The 21,501-nt window shown below is 47.4% G+C and overlaps 1 protein-coding gene across 1 annotated transcript in view; it reads left to right on the forward strand.

Moving 5' to 3' along the window:
- LOC144110622 (uncharacterized) overlaps positions 1-21,501 on the forward strand; it is a 43,926-nt gene that overhangs the window by 1,529 nt on the left and 20,896 nt on the right. Inside the window, exons 2-9 of the mRNA XM_077643647.1 lie at positions 9,355-9,606; positions 10,933-11,799; positions 12,410-12,543; positions 13,259-13,342; positions 15,012-15,133; positions 16,725-16,774; positions 18,561-18,702; positions 19,686-19,865. Of these exons, the coding sequence (XP_077499773.1) occupies positions 9,355-9,606; positions 10,933-11,799; positions 12,410-12,543; positions 13,259-13,342; positions 15,012-15,133; positions 16,725-16,774; positions 18,561-18,702; positions 19,686-19,865 (1,831 nt within the window). The remainder of the gene's footprint in view (positions 1-9,354; positions 9,607-10,932; positions 11,800-12,409; positions 12,544-13,258; positions 13,343-15,011; positions 15,134-16,724; positions 16,775-18,560; positions 18,703-19,685; positions 19,866-21,501) is intronic.

A 21,501-nucleotide genomic window follows, 5' to 3' on the forward strand; every position in this document is an offset into this window, starting at 1 on the left:
ACCTCTTTCATTTCATTTCTCCATTCTGCCTGCTATCCTTTATTTCCGCTGCCCCAGCTCAGGTGCTTCTGTATCGATGGCAGATGCCGGGGCTAGCAAAAATCTTTTCCTTCTTTTTTACTATTATTTTAACAAACAACCACTACCACCACCACCTATCGCTGTGAGTAATGCTTGCACGTTCCATGTTGACTGGTTTCATGCGGTGCGTCTCGATAATTTTCCTCTTCGTCTCATCTTTTGGTTTTCCTAGAACTCTGTGTCCTCAATATCGGATCTGCAAGAACATCTGCAGCAGAGTGTTTCGATGTTAGTACACTGTAAACAGAAAACAAGTAAAAGGGGAGTAAACTCACCCTTTTTATTCTCCTATGGGCGTATTCCCGTTTAAAGTGTGGGATGTGCGACGTTTTGATAAGCTTCCTGTGTTGTCTTAGCCTCTCGCTTGTGCATTTGCCTGTTTGGAAGACGTGAACTCTTTCGCAAGTCGGCTGGATTTTGTACATTACTTGTGCCTAACAACTCATGAATATGTTAGCGTGTTTTAAGCCACACTTTTTATTTTTTCCTTCATCATGCCGGGGAGCGTTCAAGTTCTTGTCCGTTCTTCAAATTCATTTGGTTTTTCAGGCACTGTAAAAACAACCCAGCTAGTAGTGCTTTTTCTTACCAGTTGCTGACGCGGTTTCAAACATTGCGTACTTAAGGCAGTATTACTTGTCTGGCCTTTTCTTTATTTTCAGTTCCTTTGGTTATCCTTGATTTTAACCTGAACCGTAGACTTCTTTTCAACCGACACCATAAAATTGCTCCTGATAGCCTTCTGTGGAAAAGGCTTTCCTATGACTTCTTATCAAAAGCCTTTCACCAGCTTGTTGTAGCTGAGTCGCACCTGGGTAGATAAAGAGGAATATGACACCATTACTCCTCTTAGAAGCGCTTCGCAAATCATTCCAGCTCGAGAGGGAAGAGAAGCATCAATAGGCAGCGTTAAGTGTAAACTGGAAGGTTTCCTGAAAGCCTCATGGCATCACGTCGACAGTGGTTGTTGAAGCCGACCAAGACAAATGCTGAGAAATCAAACAGCGAATAAAAGAAAGGCGAGGCCAGTATGTTCAACACCACGGCGGTGTTCTCGGCCCTTCAAAAGTGAAAGAGCACTGAACGAATTGGAACGCACTTCAGTAGGACAGAGAGCTAGAAGGCCAGGACTTGTGGCATGAGGCACTCTGACACTTTTTTCGCTTATCGACGTACACTATACTGCCAATGCATAGAAAAATTGGCATCGAGGAAGCAGGCGAATTCAAAAACGAAGGAGACGGAGGGAATATACGACAGCCTGCTGTAACTTCGCCGACCTCGGCAACTTCACGACACACTGCTGTTCCAGTTAAGATTTAAATGCTCGCATTCACACGCATTTAATGACACAAAAGTCTTAGGAATATCCGCAGGCAAAATGAACAGAGAAATTGCTGAGGCACATTTTACGGGTCAAGCAATAAATCAAAACATGTGTGTTCGGCGGTAGCGTTTCGACGGAGGCGAAACGCAAAAGGCACCAGTGTGCTGTGCGACCTCATTGCACGGTAAAGATCCCCAGCTGGTCGAGAGTATTCCGGAGCCTACGCCTACGGCACCCCGTTCTCCATTCGTTCTTTCCCTCCAAAGTTCCTCCTTTTTCTTACAGCGCTGTGCTGTTGAGGGGTCCATCGAGAAGTGAGAAAGTTACTGATCCACTTCATTTCCTGAAAAACCTGTAATAATATCTGTGGAACGATGATGCATTATGCCCAGCACCACGTATCCGAAGAATGAGAGCAAAAATAAACATAAGGTGTTCAATGACAAACCATCAAAATCTTTTTTTTTTCATTGATGTAGACCAAGTAAGCGGCCTCAGAATAAAACAGCTACCAGGTCTAGCTTACTCCTGTCACTTCTGTGTTCGTATTCCGTTACAGTGGGCGGTCATTCTGTGTGGCACAGGACAGGAGTTGGCTCTTCTCACTGTCATGTTATTCCGTACTCCGAAGTCAGAATATATGCATAAAAAGTAAAGGATGGAAACATTGCGAACATCTGTGTGTGTTGAGCGACTTTGTCGGCGTCGCCTTTTGGCTGCGTTGTCTCAGGGTGTCTTTTTTTCCGGTTCACCAAAACCTCCTGCATGCTCAGCTGCTATTAATAAACGGCGAAAAAAACGCGTCTGGAAATAGAGGGCGTCTGTAAAGACTGCGAGTGTAGCGCGAAAGAAATGAAGGCATAGCAGAACGTTCAGTTGGGCGAGCCGGTATAAGTTCATATTAGAAAAAAACAGCGCACAAATCACAGAACACCAGAAGAAAGAGACACAGGACGACCGCTTACTCACAACTAAGGCTTTATTCATAAAGCCTGGGGTATATAAATGATGAACGAAAGGCATGACACATGAATTACGGCAAAACATGAAAACAAAACAAGCGTGTGCGTGTGAAAAATTCTTTTCTCTGTTACGTCACGCTCAGGTGTCATACTCCCACAAGCACCAGACCATGCGGGAGGTAGCAGAAGCATATTTTATCGCAAAGGAGCAACGCGATTGCGTTAGTAAGCCTTGTATTGTTTTATATAAAAAGGAGCTCTTATTTCTTGGCAGTTTTTGAGCGACGCGCGCATGATTGCTTTGTTTTCAAGTCCTGCCTTGATTCAGGTGTCATGCTTTTCCTTCATCCTTTATATACAAGAGGTTTTATGAATACAGCCTTAGCTGTGAGTCAGCGCTCGTCCTGTGTCTTCCTTTCTTCTGGCCCTCTCTCTCGTGCGCTGTTTTTTTTCCAGTATGAAAAGAAGACATGCTTTATATGTACAGGAGGAACAAAGCTCGATTCCCCATTCTTTCAGTGTTGTCAGGTCTTTTTTAGCTGCCCTTGTTTACTTGTGCAGCCAATGCCACAGGGTTTATCTATTTTCCTTTGTATTGTGTTTATACAGGCGGTATTGCGAAATCAAGAAAATTGGTTTTGTTTTTCTGGAAACCCGCCGCGGTGGCTCAGTGGTTAGGGCGCTCAGCTACTGATCTTAAGTTCCCGGGTTGGAACCCGACCGCGGCGGCTGCGTTTTTATGGAGGCAAAACGCTAAAGCGCCCGTGTGCTGTGCGATGTCAGTGCACGTTAAAGATCCTCAGTTGGTCGAAATTATTCCGGAGCCCTCCACTACGCCACCTCTTTCTCCCTTTCTTCTTTCACTCCCTACTTTATTTCTTCCCTTACGGCGCGGTTCAGGTGTCCAACGACATATGAGACAGATACTGCGCCATTTCGCTTAACAATAATAATTGGTTTTTTGGGGAAAGGAAATGGCGCAGTATCTGTCTCATATATCTTTGGACACCTGAACCGCGCCGTAAGGGAAGGGATAAAGGAGGGAGTGAATAATAATAATTGGTTTTGGGGGAAAGGAAATGACGCAGTATCTGTCTCATATATCGTTCGACACCTGAACCGCGCCGTATGGGAAGGGTTAAAGGAGGGAGTGAAAGAAGAAAGGAAGAATAGGTGCCGTAGTGGAGGGCTCCGGAATAAATTCGACCACCTGGGGATCTTTAACGTGCACTGACATCGCACAGCACACGGGCGCCTTAGCGTTTTTCCTCCATAAAAACGCAGCCGCCGCGGTCGGGTTCGAATCCGGGAACTCCGGATCAGTAGTCAAGCGCCCTAACCACTGAGCCACCGCGGCGGAGCAGGGAGTGAAACCCCCAAAACCAATTATTGTTATTATTATTTTCGGGAAAGGAAATGGCGCAGTATCTTTCTCACATATCTGCCGACACCTGAACCGCGACGTAAGGAAAGGGGTAAAGGAGGAAATGAAAGAAGAAAGAGAGGAAAAGATACCGTTGTGAATGGGCTACCGGAATAGTTTCGACCACCTGGGGATCTTGAACGTGCACTGGCATCGTAAAACACACGGGTGCCTTAGCGTGTCACCTTCATCGGAACGCAGCCGACGCGGTCTAGCGGCTTCGCATTCCGCTTATTGTACTCTCGTGATAATAATAATTGGTTTTGGGGGAAAGGAAATGGCGCAGTATCTGTATCATATATCGTTGGGCACCTAAACCACGGCTTAAGGGAAGGGATAAAGGAAGGAGTGAAAGAAGAAAGGAAGAAGGAGGTGCCGTAGTGGAGGGCTCCGGAATAATTTTTTACCACCTGGGGATCCTTAACGTGCCCTGACATCGCACAGCAAACGGGCGCCTTTGCGTTTTGCCTCCATAAAAACGCAGCCGTCGCGGTCGGGTTGAAACCCGGGAACTCCGGATCAGTAGCCCAGCGCTCTAACCACTGAGCCAACGCGGCGAGTGTATGTACTCTCGTACTCGTACTCGTTTCTCGCCCTTTCATCGGGTTCGAGCCGGAGTACCATGGTATGAACCCGACCGCGGCGGCCGCACTTCGATCGAGGCGAAACGCAAAAGGCGCCCGTGTGCTCCGCGATGTCAGTGCACGTTAAAGATCTTCAGGTGGTCGAAATTATTCCGGATACCTCCACTACAGCACCTCTTTCTTACTTTCTTGTTTCAATCCCTGCTTTACACCTTCCCTTACAGCGCGGTTCCGGTGTCCACCGACAAATGTGAGACAATTACTGGGCCATTTCCTTTCCTGAAAAACCAATTTTCATTTCATTTTCTTTTGCGTTTCGCCTCCATAGAAACGCGGCCACCGCGGGCGGGTTCCAACCCTACCGTTCGTCGTCTTAGTGGCATTTCCTTTCCCTTTTTGGCGATGTCCTCTTTCTCCCCATAGCGCCAGGTGAACTGAAGGGTAACAGTTGCAGCGCCTTTCCTTTCTTCATATCCTCCTCCCCCCGCCTCCTGTCTATCAAGAAAGCAAGCCTGCCCTTGTGTAGACTGCTTTTGCATCCAGTAATCGCTTTTTTTGTAATCGCTTCTCAATTATATGTGAAGGAAACACAAGCACTAGATTAACGGTTAACTGTAGCCAGCGAAACATGAGCTCACTGTTGAAGATTGGTCAAAAAATAATTAAAAAACACTGAAGTTTTTGACAAATTTTTCTGTAAATCTTGATCGTTTATAAGCGTTCTCAAAGCTAGCTTAGCAATGAAATTATTGCGCTACTTTGAACTTTCTAGCAGTTATACTACCCTTTGTGAGCAGACAAATATTGAGCGGATGAAATGTTAAGGTTACCGACTGGCGTCATTTATGCAAGGAAAAGCAGATATCAATCCTGACCGGCCTTAGTCTTTGCTGATGTCGACGTGTCACCGTGGCCCAGTGTTTAGCGCACTCGACTGCTGAGCCCAAGGAGCACGAAATATTTTCGGAAATCATGATGGTCCACCCAAATTTTGGAGGAGCGAAACCCCTAGTTAAGGGTGGGCCATGTCGGTCCTGAACTTCGGTCAACTAAATTTTTAAATTTAACGCATCTTCTGTCAATCCTAGCACCTTATTTTCATTCGTAGAAATGTAGAGACGCTCATTGAGTGCCACACATTTGTTCTTGAATTCTTCTATGTCGCAAATTTTAATTTCGGTCTGGACTGCAATCCTGCAACTGATCCGGAGTTCCCGGGTTCGAACCCGACCGCGGCGGCTGCGTTTTTATGGAGGAAAAACGCTAAGGCGCCCGTGTGCTGTGCGATGTCAGTGCACGTTAAAGATCCCCAGGTGGTCGAAATTATGCCGGAGCCCTCCACTACGGCACCTATTCTTCCTTTCTTCTTTCACTCCCTCCTTTATCCCTTCCCTTTCGGCGCGGTTCAGGTGTCCAAAGATATATGAGACAGATACTGCGCCATTTCCTTTCCCCAAAAAACCAATTATTATTATTGTGTAGTTCATGTGCTGCAAAAAAAAATTAACTTGAGACGTGGGGGGTGGGGAGGGGGGAAGCATTGTAGTAGAGCGTGGGGGAGAGGAGGCTGTAAAAGAAGCAGGAGGGTGACATCTGGGGTGCCCCACATAAATGAAAAAAAAAAACTCAGTCCCTCCTCCACTCCCCAATTCTTTTTTTTTTGTTTCACCGCACCCGGCCCCAAACGCACAAAATAAGAGACGTTCACCTGTTTCGCATTCTTCTACGCCGACACCCCCGCCGCGGTGGCTCAGTGGTTAGGGCGCTCGACTACTGATCCGGAGTTCCCGGGTTCGAACCCGACCGCGGCGGCTGCGTTTTTATGGAGGAAAAACGCTAAGGCGCCCGTGTGCTGTGCGATGTCAGTGCACGTTAAAGATCCCCAGGTGGTCGAAATTATTCCGGAGCCCTCCACTACGGCACCTATTCTTCCTTTCTTCTTTCACTCCCTCCTTTATCCCTTCCCTTACGGCGCGGTTCAGGTGTCCAAAGATATATGAGACAGATACTGCGCCATTTTCTTCCCCCAAAACCAATTATTATTATTATTATTATTATTCTACGCCGACATCGTGCTCCGCTCGCGGCGAGGACGACGGAGAAGCGGGAACGACGTCCAGATTCGTTGCCTCCATTCCCGACTCCTCAGCCTGACGCTCCGTTTGAGCCGCATGTATCTGGGTCCGTCGTCTTGCCTCGCGAGCGTGGCGTACGGGATCACCACGTTTTGCGATGTAGCCGTGCAAAAGCGTAGGGGCCCAGTCCGGGCCAGTCTCCTCCCACAGTTTTGATTGTCTGCCTACAAAATGCAAGAGAAATTTGTTTAAAATGAGATGTTCCGCTGTGCTTACACGTCATGCACGTAGATAAACATTGCGCATATGCGACGGACTTCCCTTTTACGAAGTGGGCGCTCCAAACACGTATGCCCGTCCTTTCGGTGTTGAGCTCGGCGCGTTTTATCCGAGCCAGCCACACCCCCCGTCGCTTCGCGCATAAAGCTTTCGTACGGTCACCTTGATGCTCGATGATCTTTGGGAGACGAAAAAAGTTTGTGTTTGTTGATTTCTCCCAACAAGTGCGGTTGGAGAATCCAACAACAGCGCAGATAACCATCGCGACGCCGTCGAAAGTACACCGTACGCGCGAATTGCATGAACTGCACCACGGCCGCTGTGACTGCACCAACATGGCGGAACAGTATCCCAGGGTTCTTAGCTACGACGTTAGTGCAAACCATGTATAGGACTAGAGAGCTACTAGAAGGTCCTGCTTTCGCATGATTCAGCAGAGAAACGCTGCGGGAACCATTCATGGTTTTCGCACCACAAACGGAACTCTGCGCCCACACACAGTCCAGGAATCTTGGGAAAAAAAATTGAATACGGCAATATTGTAAGGGGCTGTTGAGTAAATATTGGAGGTAACGGTCCATTTTTCCGATGCGTAACAAAATGTTTTATTTAAACTTTGCCCACCGCCCACACCGAGTAGTTACGACTGCCATAGAAAACAAATGGAGAACGTTTCTGATGATAGCAAAAACTCTTAATAGCAAAAAAAAAAAGAATACAAGCCTGTTGAGCGGAGATATGCGGCTATATTGATTGCTATAGTGAAGTCTTATGATATATGAAAAAAAATTGCGTTCATAACTTATTTTCTGTTGCAAAATCAGTCTGCTAGAATTTATAGGCATGGTTTAGTGCACAAAATTTACAGCGTTTACTGCATGTCACGTAATGCGAAAAACTTGGCGACTGCCGTGTCGAATGTGCGCGCAGGTGACGTGTGGAACTTGATTCACATGCCAGTCTTGTGCACATGTTACAGCAAACAATAACCGGTTACAAATGCAATTAATTTTTCCGAAATGTTTTCTATTTCAGCGGTTAGTTATAGCCCGACAGATGTAACTGGAAAGTTACAAGAAGTAATCGAATCATATTACGTTATATTTCTTCCCACTATTATTAACGTAAGACAGATATTCACAGACTATAATGAGCCGGTGCGGTTGTCTTTATGTGCTGAATATTGAAGTTCTTACGCTGTTAATATTTACCAGTAGTTGTATTTGAAGTTTTCGTCAATTTTTTTCCCCACGTTTTCTTGTGGAAACATCAATAATAAATAATAATAATTGGTTTTTGGGGGGAAAGGAAAATGGCGCAGTATCTGTCTCATATATCGTTGGACACCCGAACCGCGCCGTAAGGGAAGGGTAAAGGAGGGAGTGAAAGAAGAAAGGCTGAGAGAGGTGCCGTAGTGGAGGGCACCGGAATAATTTCGACCACCTGGGGTTCTTAAACGTTCACTGACATCGCACAGCACACGGGCGCCTTACCGTTTTTCCTCCATGAAAACGCAGCCGCCGCGGTCGGGTTCGAACCCGGGAAACATCAAGAGTGAATCTGAAGATTCGATGCGCGTGCTGGATGACAGGGAGGAGGGGTAACGTATGACCACCTTGGCCACGAGCTGATAGTTTACCAAAGCGCCGCGCATCATAGTTGTTCGCGTTGTGAGGGGACAAAACTGGAGTGCATTAAACATTGCAATTCTGTTAGACATTTCATGAAGGAATGCGAACCGCCGAACACGGGGCTAGTTAAATGCAGCTAGGGCTGCTTGCGCTTGGTTGTACGGACACCCTTGCGCCTCTGCTTTCCGGCAGCGCAAGCACTGTATCTCTATCGATAAGGAATATTCCGCGCTAGCAGTGGTGTTTGCTACCATTTTCATGTTCTCGAAATTGTACTGGTGGCTATGATTTGTTTTTCGAATATAAAGTAACCGATTACTAGTCATCCTTTACTGAACAAAACATTTGGATTACCAAGAACGTTTCCGCTTGAAAAAGTAATGAATCCATTAAAAATTCGAAGAAAATATAGTTTACTGCGATTGATGATTTACCAGCAGCGCATTACGTATAACTTGAGGCGACAGCGTCCTTAAGAAAGGCATCTCTGTTATCCTCCCCTTAGTCGCGTGCGTTGCTTATTCCCAATGCTGGTTGCGTTTCTTCGTTCCTTCCTCCCGTATACCGCGATAAGGAAGTTTTGGTGGCGGAGCTTATATATAGACAACGAATTGCATCAAGGAGTTCCTGCTCCGAACCATCCTGCTCCGGGTCGGAGCCGGAGCTCCTGGACACGCCGGACCTCAACCATTTTTCTTTTCCTCCTACTTAATTATTCGCCCTTTTGGGGCCTCTCTGCCCTACAAGCCACCTTTACCCGGCCGCCGTCATTTGTGTCCTTTTATTTTCGATTGGTTTTGCCTGCGATAACCTCTGGTTTGATGGGGGCTTCCTCTCACATTTCCTTTCTTAGTTTCTTTTATGTATTTCATGAGAATTTTACAACAAAGGGGCAGATACTTAAAAAAGGAGGAACTACAGCGTTTGCGCTAGCTATCACCGAGTTTCGCGATTTTGAATGCCACGACGTTCTTCGTACCGAACTCTCGCAGCGCTGTGGATGAAGCCGGTGCCGACGGTGGTGCCACCTGTGTGGAGGCCCGCGCATTTGCAGCGGGGCCTGGTGCAGCTGCCTTACATGCCGCTCGTCGGTGGCCACCGCGGCGACACCTGGAGGCACCTGGGCTGGTTCACGCGAAGACACCGGAAAGGTGCTGCTGCTCTGCGCGGCCTCGATGGCGACGGCAGTGACTGGAGCGGCGAGTACGACACCAAGCTGACCTTCCTGGGACCGCGGTGGCCCGGTGAGTGCGGGTCCCTCGTTGCACAAAACGCTGACCGTGCGCTGACCAACTTCCTAACCCGTTCGTTATCCCATTTCCCTGCCGGCAATTTTTTTTCTCCCGGACAGTGTCTACTTATCTATCGTGCGAGTTATTTCGTACGCAACGTGGCGTTTCTTACGCCCTTTCAACTTGTTTTCTTCATTGTTTCATTGTGTGTTCGCTACATTTCCGCAAACTTATGCTATTCATGTCTAATTGTTGTGTTATCACATTAGGAGCACTAATGATGACTAGCGCGAAGACATGATCGCTGCACATCACAGTTTGAGCCGACTTAGCGAGCACCAGCTTTTTCTTCTCTGCCATCGCGACTGGCAATGTAGGGACGTCCATCTGGATCATGCCTGACATTTCACTGGCAAGGTAATGGGAACATAGTTAATTTTTAGGGTTATCGGTAAATTAATATTCCTACCCTAAATAATAATAATAATAATTGGTTTTGGGGGAAAGGAAATGGCGCAGTATGTGTCTCATATATCCTTGGACACCTGAACCGCACCGTAAGGGAAGGGATAAGGAGGGAGTGAAAGAAGAAAGGAAGAATGAGGTGCCGTAGTGGAGGGCTCCGGAATAATTTCGACCACCTGGGGATCTTTAACGTGCACTGACATCGCACAGCACACGGGCGCCTTAGCGTTTTTCCTCCATAAAAACGCAGCCGCCGCGGTCGGGTTCGAACCCGGGAACTCCGGATCAGTAGTCGAGCGCCCTAACCACTGAGCCACCGCGGCGGGGTCCTACCCTAAAAGTGCCTGCCAAATGCATAAAATGTTGCCTCTTTTTCTTGTCTTAATTTCTTTCTCCTGGTACGCACCTGAAGTGAAAGACTTCGTTTGTATTGGCGTACTCACTAGCCACTTGCAATACCTCCCTATATAATGAACTGTTTTTGTCTACCTGCGTTTATTCTGTCTTTCTCATATTAATTTCGAAAACCTACCATCATCTTCCAATTTAGGGTCTCAATAAAGCGGAAACCAGTTTACAAACTCCGAATTTACGCCGTGACATGACCCCTGTTACTTACATTAAGGTTAACATATCGTGCTGCCGCTAGTTCTTCTTGCCGTTAGCTATCGGTTTTCTGTATCATGTTCTTAGGAAACCTGAGCAGTATAAGCATGACAAAAAAACTGAGAAAGCCTTGAAAGCAATGACATTAGGGCAGCTTTTGATCGCTCGTAAACCCAACGCTACAAATAGGATTCGAGGAGTTCTAGCAGTGAGGATTTGCGGAAAGGAAGGTTCTTCCCTCTTGTTCCTACTTGCGATTCCACGCAGGTCCCATGACAATGGAGCCGACATCTGACAGCGTTGAATGGCCTCCACCGTACCTTCAGACACTGCGCTGGAAACCGGTACTTCATAACGTGCGGATCTCAACGAAACCCGGCACCCGGCACAACCACAAGCCCGCCAATATGCGCTTGGTGAAACACGTGAAAAATGCAAAGCGTAAGCACGCAATAAAGCAGTCCGCCAAATCCACAGCAAAGCCTGTAGTGAAGTCGATCGCTAAACGCAAGAATCACAGGAGAAAACTGGCAGCCAAGCCTGTATCCAAACTTGTTGCCAAGCCTGTAACCAAGCCTGTTCCCAAGCCCGCATTGAAGCCTGCAGTCAGGACTGTAGCCACGCTAGAAGAGGAGCCTGGAGCTAAATTTGCGGACTCGACCTCTGATAGCCCCACAGAGAAGTCCCTAGTAAAGCAGGTAGAATGGGTTTTAGACGTCCCGATGGAAAAGCCAGTAGGGCAGCCCGTAACAGAATCTTCGTTGCCTGCGCCGGGGCAGGAGGCAGCACCACCGGTGTGGGGACCAGAAAAAAATCGTCCCGATGGCCAAGCATCACACAACGGCGTCCAAACATACGGGTCACAGCCACCGAAGAACTCTCAGAATCCGCAAGTTTCATCCAGCGCTGTGATCAGCACGTTCAAGTTTGCCGGGCCGCCCTCGTACGGAGTGGAGCGGCTGAAGAGCACCAGCGGGGCACATCCGACAGGGGCAGCGGAAGTGACGTACGCTTCCAGTACAACCGCATTGTCGTCAGCCTCCGAGACAACGAAGAACACTCGTAACCCGTCCGAGGTGACCACGAATAGTCCACGCCCGAAAAAGGACTTGTCCGACGAGGAAGTGATGAAAGGTGGGCTCCGCTAGCCGTCTTTACTGATTAAATCGGGCAGAAAGGAATTGGTTAAGTCTTGATACTCTAACGAATTTTTCATACTGTCAGGATCCGCGTTTAAAAGGCTCTTCACGGGTGGCTTATGTAGGATCACGGGACACCTAACGCGTGGGTCGTCTTGTCTAGTTGTCGAGAATCAGTCTTGTGCAACTTTCCGCATGTTTTAACGAACGTTACCCGGAATTTGGGGAAAGCGCTTCTAGTTATCTTGGCTGTCACAACTTGGCGCATGGCTTTGAACGTTCTAAAATAGCGCGCTGACGTCATTTGTGACGTAAGATAGACAGAGAATGACTGAGCGCCTAGAAAAAAGAACATGATCGGCAGCTAGGCTTAGCAGCACTTGCTGGCAGCTGTGCGAAATTCTTGGTAATTGAAAAAAAAGTGCAGTCTTCATTGCTGTCTACATTCACAACGAGTGCAAACTGCGCCGGCCTAACTGCGCTCTTCTATTTACTGTAATTTTCACGACCTAACTAAAACGCAGTCTCCTGCCGGAATTCTTATCTTTGTGTGTGTATTTATTGTAGTTAACTCTTCACCCCGGTGCATTATCCTGTCCTTCTAGCTTTAAACCTCAATACTTCGGGCTTGGTCTTGGAGATGGCAGTCTTCTGCGACGCTGACTGCAAGAAGTCTTTCGTGGAAACATTTGGGTCGGCAGACAACCTCTTGGAGGCTCTCAAGGCCATCGTGGCGCAGGTGAGTCGCCGCCGCCGCTCGCCGACCGTCGAAGGGCTGTAGGCTCGCTGTGTTCCTTCGAGTTGGCTGGCAGCCATTGACTGAGAGGTGTTCTACTCGCCCCCGCCCAAGTACACAATGACTTCACTTTCTCCCGTTCAATGGCATTCATAAGGGTAGGAAGGAAAGGGGGATGTCAAACGGTCATACGTAAGCATAAAAAATGTAAATTATTAGTATAACCAAAGCCTCACTGAAACCCTGCGCGAAATTAACACCGATAAGGTAGTGAGCGTGGCTACCATATAGTCCAATGCACTGTCGCATTCGTGCTTATTTGACGCTTGATTTATGAGTAAACAACCAAGCATAGTTTAACCTTATGTTGAAAGCTTAGATGGCCTTTTGTGTTGCATTAAGTTTCAACGCCACGGCCATCAAAGGAAGAGGTGCAAGCACAATATGGTCACGCAGAGTGCTGATCTGCTTTGACACGGGACACTGTAAACACCAATGCGCCTGGCAGGGACAATTTATTTTTGTTCTTTATATGGTCCCACAATCATTTTTGCATGTGAGTATAAACGGAGTAAGCTCTCCTCTAGCACACTACCTTTTATAAAAGTGATAGCGCTACATGACAGCATACTCCTTTATTACTCATTTCTGTTAAGAGCGGTTGAACACAATGCCTGCTCCCTACCATGATGTTCTCTTTCTCGTTTCTCTATATCAGGCCCAGGTCTTCTACAAGCCACCTTGGCTGAAGCAGCAGATGCACATCGTCATTACAAGGCTAGATTTGCTGGAGACGCCACCCGTAAGCTCAGAGGGATTTCGTCACGCTGTGACCGCTATTTTTTGATCGCGACTTCGGAGAACAGACAATGCGCACCTGATCTCAGATTTTACACCTACACTTTAACATTAATAGCACGTGAAGATTTTTCTTATTAGCTTTCAAATAGTGCAACGCAAACGACCACAGGGCAGAAATGACGGCACAACCCCGAAGAACGCTTATTACTCGTAATTTTGCACTTAATGTCCTTACCAACTAGCCAAGCATCAAGTTTTGCTCAAATACAGTAGTGAGCAATATGAGAGCGAACAATATTTCAGCATTAATTTATGAATTACTCCATGATTATAAGTGCCAAGCACACATTTTTTCGTCCTAGCGTATAATACGCAATAGTCATTTTAAGATTTAGTGATGGTATAGAAAGGTAATTTGTAGTTTTGTGCAAAAGGCTTGTTCCTTCTTATATTGCTTATGACTGCCCATTCCTAACACAGGGGGCTTATCTCATTGTGTGTTTTCCCCGTCCTGTTTGCCCACCAATTCGCCGCCCTTCATTAGCCTTCTTTTCTGTGCATTATTTTATATTGAAGTACGATTTACCGACTTGCCCAGCACCACGTTTTACTACGCTTAAATTTACTTGGTTTGCAGCGGCTTAAATCCCTTAATATATTTTACTTGAGATGAGTGCAGGCACTTCCTACATGAACTGTATGCAGCTAAGAAAGATTGCACATGTTTTGAGTGAATGGTGCACAAAATGATGCACCGAAAATGTCAGATGTGCCGTTTGAGGTAGGCTTAATACCGCTGGAGCGTCGACGCACATTATCTGTATTGTACGGAATGAATAGCATGTAGTACATATAGTGTACTTTGAGAAATATCCCTTTTAGGTTGAAAGCAATGGGAAGGATAAAATGTGTCAATAAAAGCACTGAATATATGTTCTCTCTTCACTGGACATTGGCCCAGCGCTGTGATTACCATTGTTGACCAGCAGTGCAACCAATTTTAACATGCCACAACAGCAAAGGAGTGTACGAAAACCAAAGTGAAGCGCGGGGCGCGGCCGTGCGCAGAGCAGGCCGACAACGATACATCCGCCCACCTTCTAGGGAACCTGCATGCGCTGCCAAGGTGGCACTGCAATTGTTCCATTCGGTGACTCAAAACGGCTCTTGTCAGCCGCTCGGGCCGCTGCAAATGCGAGAACACATTCTGCGCGATTAGATACCCGCGTTTGGCTGACAGCACTAATTGCCTAGCTTCTCTCGGCGTAGCTCAGATAGCTGACGCACGTTACGTGCGCCTTCGACAGAGCGCGGAGACTCACGCCAATAAGCGCCTGAAGGCGGCGCGGAAAAGTACTAGTAGTACTACCCAAAACTGTTTGTTCTTCTCTCTAGGCAGTGTGTTATGGCGCTGTAATCGGCACGGCAAACTTCAGCGCAAGTTCCCCCTAGTGGGCCCAATTTTGGACCAGTCCGGACGTGAACCAGATGCCATGCGAACACCAACCGCGCCCGCGTGTTTCGGTCGTCCGTTCTTATGGAGAAAACTCGTACGCCATTCGCTATGAACGTAACTGAAGGTATAATCCACGTACATTCGTATAGTACACTGCACTTGTGTCCTACGCGTGCGTACAAGCGTGGGACCTCTTCCTCCTCCGGGTTTGCAGAACCCCCTAATGGAGTCGTCGGACGCGGACAAGCTGCTCAAGGGCTTCAGCAACTTCACCGCCCTGGAGAACCCACCCGATGGACAGCCGGGACACTGGGATGTCGCGCTCCTGCTCACGGGGTGCGTTGCGAAGCGTTTTTCGCTCTTTAGGTCGAAAAGCACTACTTCACTGTAGTCTGATGCAACTCAATAATGAAGCGGCTGTTATCCCATAAAGGACCCTCCTCCAGCAAATGGCGTTGGCCGATTCTCGTGAACCTGCTAGCATGACTATCCCTGACCAATGGATAGCCCCCGATAAGACCAAGGAGGGAGGGGACTATATATCCCCTTACATCTGCCACTCCCTGAATTGCCACGATAGCAGGATTATGACATTCGGCCGACGCTGTTGGCTGCAAGGGGTTCTTTGACGGTGAAAAGACGCTTCCTTCTTGAGTTGTATCCAACTATAGCAAGGCTGAAAAACGGGAAGTGTCAAGCTTGAACCTTCGGTGGAGAGCCAGCGGCGGAGGCCTTGCGCAGCTGCTCCGTCAACCCACGGATCTAACCCTTCCCCCCCCCCCCTCCTCCCCCCTGCCTCACTACCCGTGCACGGCTGACGCGTGCAGTGAGTGAGGCAGGGGCAGGCGAGGCTTTCGGAGCTGGCTTTCTTCACCGACATGCGGGGTGGTATGAAATACATCCGTCCATCCTTTCGCCGCCGGTAGCAATAAAAACTGCCTGCATATGTAGCACGTCTCAAGGGCTCCAATAGAAATTTAGCGCCGTGTTTACCGTCTTTGGCAAAGGTAACCAGTTAACGTGTTGTGTTTCTCAGCCGTGTATCGGAGTATTTGTGGCTTCCATTGAGATCTGCATGTGTGTAAGGTAAGGAGAACCCTTGTTTTCACCTTTCGACACCTTTTCGGCTTCAGGGGTGACGTAAGGGCTCCAATATACGGTTGTGAAGCAAACCCAGTGGCATGGTTTCTTTCGGCAAATACTGCACCTCGCTTTCTATCACATTTGGCTCGATCGCACGTTGTCCCAGAAACTCCAAGGTCACTAACTGTGCAGTAGGTGATGTTCCGGCATTAAAATTTTTCGGATGCAGTGGAAACTCCTTCAAACATTCTGCAGCGGCTGACTGCGAAACCATCTTTCGAAATAATGCGGTTGTAAACTTTGCAGTAAAGTTACTTGTGAGCATAGAACTGACAAGCGCAGGTGAGGACATAAGCGGGCATATTTATATGAAGCACACCGTGTTTAGAATTCCCTGAGTTTAGCTGCATTGGACATTTAATTAGTTTCTGTGCGTTGTGTTCGCGCTGAAAGCCAAACTGTCATTTGCATTAACCTTTGACCCTGTATCGGCCCAAAAAGGGCTAGCAGTATAATCAAATAAGTAAGCAGTCGGAACGCGCTATTCTGTTCTAAGTGCAGCAATGCCCTCCCTAACAGACATGAGCAAACACAATGTGTGTTTATTAGAAGATGCAGCAGCAATCGCTACCAGCACGCACACGCCATAGATTTGAATTTCAAACAGGAAACATTTAAATACAGTGCTTGAATGCAACAGCGTGGTGCGCCTACTTTATTCCGCCGCTGTATAAACCAGCGATTCCTACATAAAGGAATTGCTGCCGGGCTCCTGTGAGTCCTGAAGAATAAAACACGAGTTTGTTTAAAGATCACTGATTTTTTTCAATTATCTCTCTTTTAGAAAGGACATGCATGCCCCGAAGGACGACAAGAATGACACCAGCGTTTTGGGTGAGGGAAACTAAATTTTGTATGCGTTTTCATTTTTCTATTCCATAAAAAAATTCCTTCTGGACAATGGCTTGGCAGATGGACTCTACGGACATGGAAATATTCGCATTATAAACCCCTTTCACTCTTCACATCTCGACTGACAATACGTGCGTACCAGGCTGTGCTGCGCATGCGCTGTAAGCTGCCTCTGTTAAATTCTCCAAACGGAACGCTGCTACAGCCCAATGGCAGTGTGGCAACGCCCAGAAGCGTCAATTTTAAGAAAAAGATAATTTGTATTGAAATCAGCCAGGATCTCTCGCAAAGTCCTGCATGTTCGCGCCCAAGCGTGATCCGTCATCTCTCTTCAAGTGATAGCGATGAAGATAACTTAAGGCCGCTGCCTATTCAGCGTATCGAAGCGCCGAGCTATCGATTGCACATCTGGCGAGCCTCCAACAGCATCCTGAGGAGCCCGTCGGCACCGTCATACTTCTATGGATGCTTCAGAGAGAGAGCATGCTGCATGGGGTCAATAAGGAAACGTATTGGCAAAGACTGGTCCTACATACGACCACTGCGATACCAACCCTTTCCAGTATTGGACCCATTACCTGTGCTGCTTGGGATATAAGACATATGACGAAAGAAATATGCGTGCACCTTAATGAAAAACACGACAGTTGTGTTCGTGAGGACAGACCACGGTTGCTCGACCTCTCAACTGAAAGTTTGTTCCGGGACAGAATTCCTGTATAGGCATTCCAAGCTAAAACAAATTTCCTAAAACGCCCAATCAAGGCGACATATTTCCTATCGCGTTGAAAATAACAATAACTTTCATGAATTCTCATCCCGGCTAAACATTTTTCATTGCTTTTAAGTTTGCGAAAATTCCTTCCTTTGTGTGGAAAGCGTAACGAACGGATCAGTTATGCTTTCTGTAATTTGTTAGTCTGTCAGCTCGTGAATAATACTGTCGACCGTAAGGCCCCTCCATGGTTAATAGATCTGAAAACAATTAAATAAGCGTGCACAGCCACGAGTATAAAATCCATGCAAACCTATGACAATTAGCTCGAAATTAACAAATAGTGAGAACATGAAGCTTTTGGGTTTGTGGGTCTATGGGCGTTTCACGTCCCAAAGCGACTCAGGCTACGAGAGACGCCGTAGTGAAGGGCTCCGGAAATTTCGACCACCTGAGGTTCTTTAACGTGCACTGACATCGCACAGTACACGGGCCTCCAGAATTTCGTCTCCATCGAAAATAATAATTTGGGTATTCCGGCCACCGAAAATCGGAACGGCAGGTCAACGACATAATAGAGTAACAAAAGGCAATTCAGTATTTCCATTCGCGTAAGTAACGGACCAAACAATTTTCAAATGGGCGCAGATTGCTTGCTTGTAAAAATGCCTGAAGCCCGGAATTTCATTCAGCTAATGTTCTGGGGAAAACGGAGTATTAAACTAGTTAGTTTTAGCTATCATGGGTGCAACCTGATATCTCTGAGAACCTCGAGATGAATTCTGTTTCAAGTAACGGTTTTCATTTAAAATGAAATAACTATTGCATGACAGGTGAAAACAATTCACGGAGGCCCCTAATTACATTACGCGTCGGCAATACGATAGCAATAGAGGCTGTTGATGCCTTCACCGGAAGTAACACCACTTCCTGTCTGGTCACGTCATTTCTCTCCAGCCAGTTGGGTAATTTTACGACCGACTGTTAAAAATGATGCGTTCCCTTCCAGCTGTTTTCTTATACACGGCAGCCGGCGTCGCGCTCTGTTCGCAGGGAAAGCGTACCTGGGCGGCGCCTGCTCCCAGGGCTTTGCCAACGTGGTCGTCGAGTTCGGTTCGACGAACCCGAGACGCAGACCCATGACCACGTTCGGCCTCCAGACAAGCAACGTCGCCGCCCACGAATTGGCCCACAAGTGAGCTTGTATGCTGCACTGAAACGAAATACGAACGACCAGCGCCGGTTGCTCTGCTCATGGACTCTCTCGGCACATCTGTCACTACAGCTGAGATAAGCGTTGCACCCGTAACCGTTCTGTTATGAACAAGCTCTTGTACAAGGCCAAGTGCCACAGTCAATCAGTCATTCTGGCTCACAGCAAAGAAGCCCACCACAAAAGGCTTATGCAAATATTTCCTCAAGTTTTGTTTTCAGTAGAGCGTGTCCTGGACGAATCATTTCATGTGGAAGATAACCTCAAATGGAAAGAATGGTAATGTTTTACTACTATGGGTTCGCTAGTATTCAAAGCCGTTGAGTTATTCAATACACACGGTGTCTCAGTGAACGCGTTCAAGTAATCACAAAAGTTGCATGGTCTAAATAAAAGGAAAACCTTTTCGGTAACAAACTCTCAGCCCTGCCGCGCACGTAACTTATTTTGAAAAAGATGCTAATTAGGTAGCTAATAAGCTGAAATTTATTCATTAATTTTTTTTAACATTTAAATTTGCACAAACCAATGGTAAGGACCAATTGCTAGTTATTGGTCACGGTGATCTTGCAACGAAAAATAAAAAACTCCAAAACTCTTCAGCGGGAGATCTGGTGCTATTTTCAGCATACTAACCAAAGCGGAATGCATGGGATGTATAGAATGCTCAGTGCGAGCGCAACGCCCGCTGGTGACGTGTAGCAACGCCCATCTGCACTGCAGTACAAAGGCATCTCCCAGAGATGTCCAATTAACCCTTCTCAAGCACTAGCCCCGACCTCTCAGTTCCCGCATACCTCCCCATATGTTTGCCTCCTCGTAGAAACCACCCTGCTGCCCTAAAAACATCTTTGGCGACGTCTTGTCGGCACTAGGCGTCCTGCCCTTGCACATTAATCGTCTTGATTTCAGCTGGAATATAATTAGACTTCAGCTCGCGGTTGGTAATCTCTTCTAACGCGCAGCCTGGGCGTCCAACACGACGGTCCTCCGACTAACCGCGACTGCTCTCTGGACCAGTACCTGATGGGTCCTTGGCGCACGTCCAACACCACCACATGGTGGTCCCCGTGCAGCCTGCAGGTGCTCACCAAGCTGGCCCAAAACGAGAAGCTCGCCTGTCTCAAGCAACCGCCGATGGCAAGGTACTTGCAGAATCTTCCGCACAAACTTGGTTGCCTGTGCGCGCAAGTTCCACAATCGCTGGGTGAAACTGCCGCATAAATGCATGTGATGGTGATGACCTCAGGCTGTGTGTGTCTTTCTTCTCCTCGTAACGACTTCCTCGTTGTAGCAAAGCTAAGCGCGATCTTTATAAACAGTATAAACAAAAATACTCGACGAGTGCAACCTCACCTGTTTTTTCTCATAACTTGTTCCTCGCAACGCAACGCCTACGATGATGATGATGGTCTCGGGCTTAATAGCCCATACCCACGGAGAAGGATTGGCCAGAGTGTATTGCGGATACAAGCGCACTCATGGACATGGAGTGGAGTATTTGGATAATTTTGTGTCCTAGACTATAATTTGTACAAAAATGAAAAAGTAAAAAAGTGAAAATAAAAAACAGTAAATTCTCATTTCAGCAGAGGAATCTGCCTGATGTAATTATATAGTCGTGAATATAATCGCACAATGCATGGTTTCAGGTCATATCTCTTGGCGGTTGCCCCGAAGGAGATGAGAATCGGAATAGATACAGGAAGCCCTGGAGCACTCCACAAGGGCACCTATTTCTCCCTATTTTTCTCCCACCTTCCTCCCTTCATTAAAGGCGTCGTTAAGCGTCCATCGATAACTAAGACACTGCGCCTTTCAATTCCTCGCCAAGAATCTTTTTCTTTTTTTTCACTTCGACGGATTTTAGAGAAGCCGGTGGTTTTCCAGCGTCAGCTCTTCAAGTCTCATTGTGCGCAGATCAATTCACATCGCTTCATTTGCGCGAAATGATGTAATGATCAGGTGATGAGCAGCGAGCTACCCAAGAATTCCAGTAGTAGCAGTAGTAGTAGTAGTAGTAGTAGTAGTAGTAGTAGTAGTAGTAGTAGTAGTAGTAGTAGTAGTAGTAAACTTTATTGATCGTTTGGGGTTACTCGGGTGGTCTTCCCAGGTCCGGGATCCCGAAGGCCGCTTGCCAGGCTTGGTGAATGAGGTGGTGCTGTAACGGCAGCTCTGAGTGAGCCAACTTCGTCTCCCACTGCTCGTAGCTAATTTCTACACGGCTAAAAAGTTTGAGCTGCGTGGGGCAGTTCCAGACCATGTGGAGGAGAGTAGATATCTCTCCACAGTAATGGCACTCCTCTGCAGTACAGTTCTCTGGTCGAATAATAATTGGTTTTGGGGGGAAAGGAAATGGCGCAGTATCTGTCTCATATATCGTTGGACACCTGAACCGCGCAGTAAGGGAAGGGTAAAGGAGGGAGTGAAAGAAGAAAGGAAGAGAGAGGCGCCGTACTGGAGCGCTCCGGAATAATTTTGACCACGTGGGGATCTTTAACGTGCACTGACATCGCACAGCACACGGGCGCCTTAGCGTTTTTCCTCCATAAAAACGCAGCCGCCGCGGTCGGGTTCGAACCCGGGAACTCCGGATCAGTAGTCGAGCGCCCTAACCACTGAGCCACCGCGGCGGGGCATTCTCTGGTCGAACCTTACCGTATCGCGCGCGATTCGGGAGCGTCCGCGTGCCTGCAAGTTTCTCTATATTGTGGCTTCTGTTCGTTTGGTGGCTTTGTGATAATAATAATAATAATTGGTTTGGGGGGAAAGGAAATGGTG

This window comes from Amblyomma americanum, chromosome 11 (genome assembly GCF_052857255.1).
Source record: "Amblyomma americanum isolate KBUSLIRL-KWMA chromosome 11, ASM5285725v1, whole genome shotgun sequence".
Classification (NCBI taxonomy): Eukaryota; Metazoa; Arthropoda; class Arachnida; order Ixodida; family Ixodidae; genus Amblyomma; species Amblyomma americanum.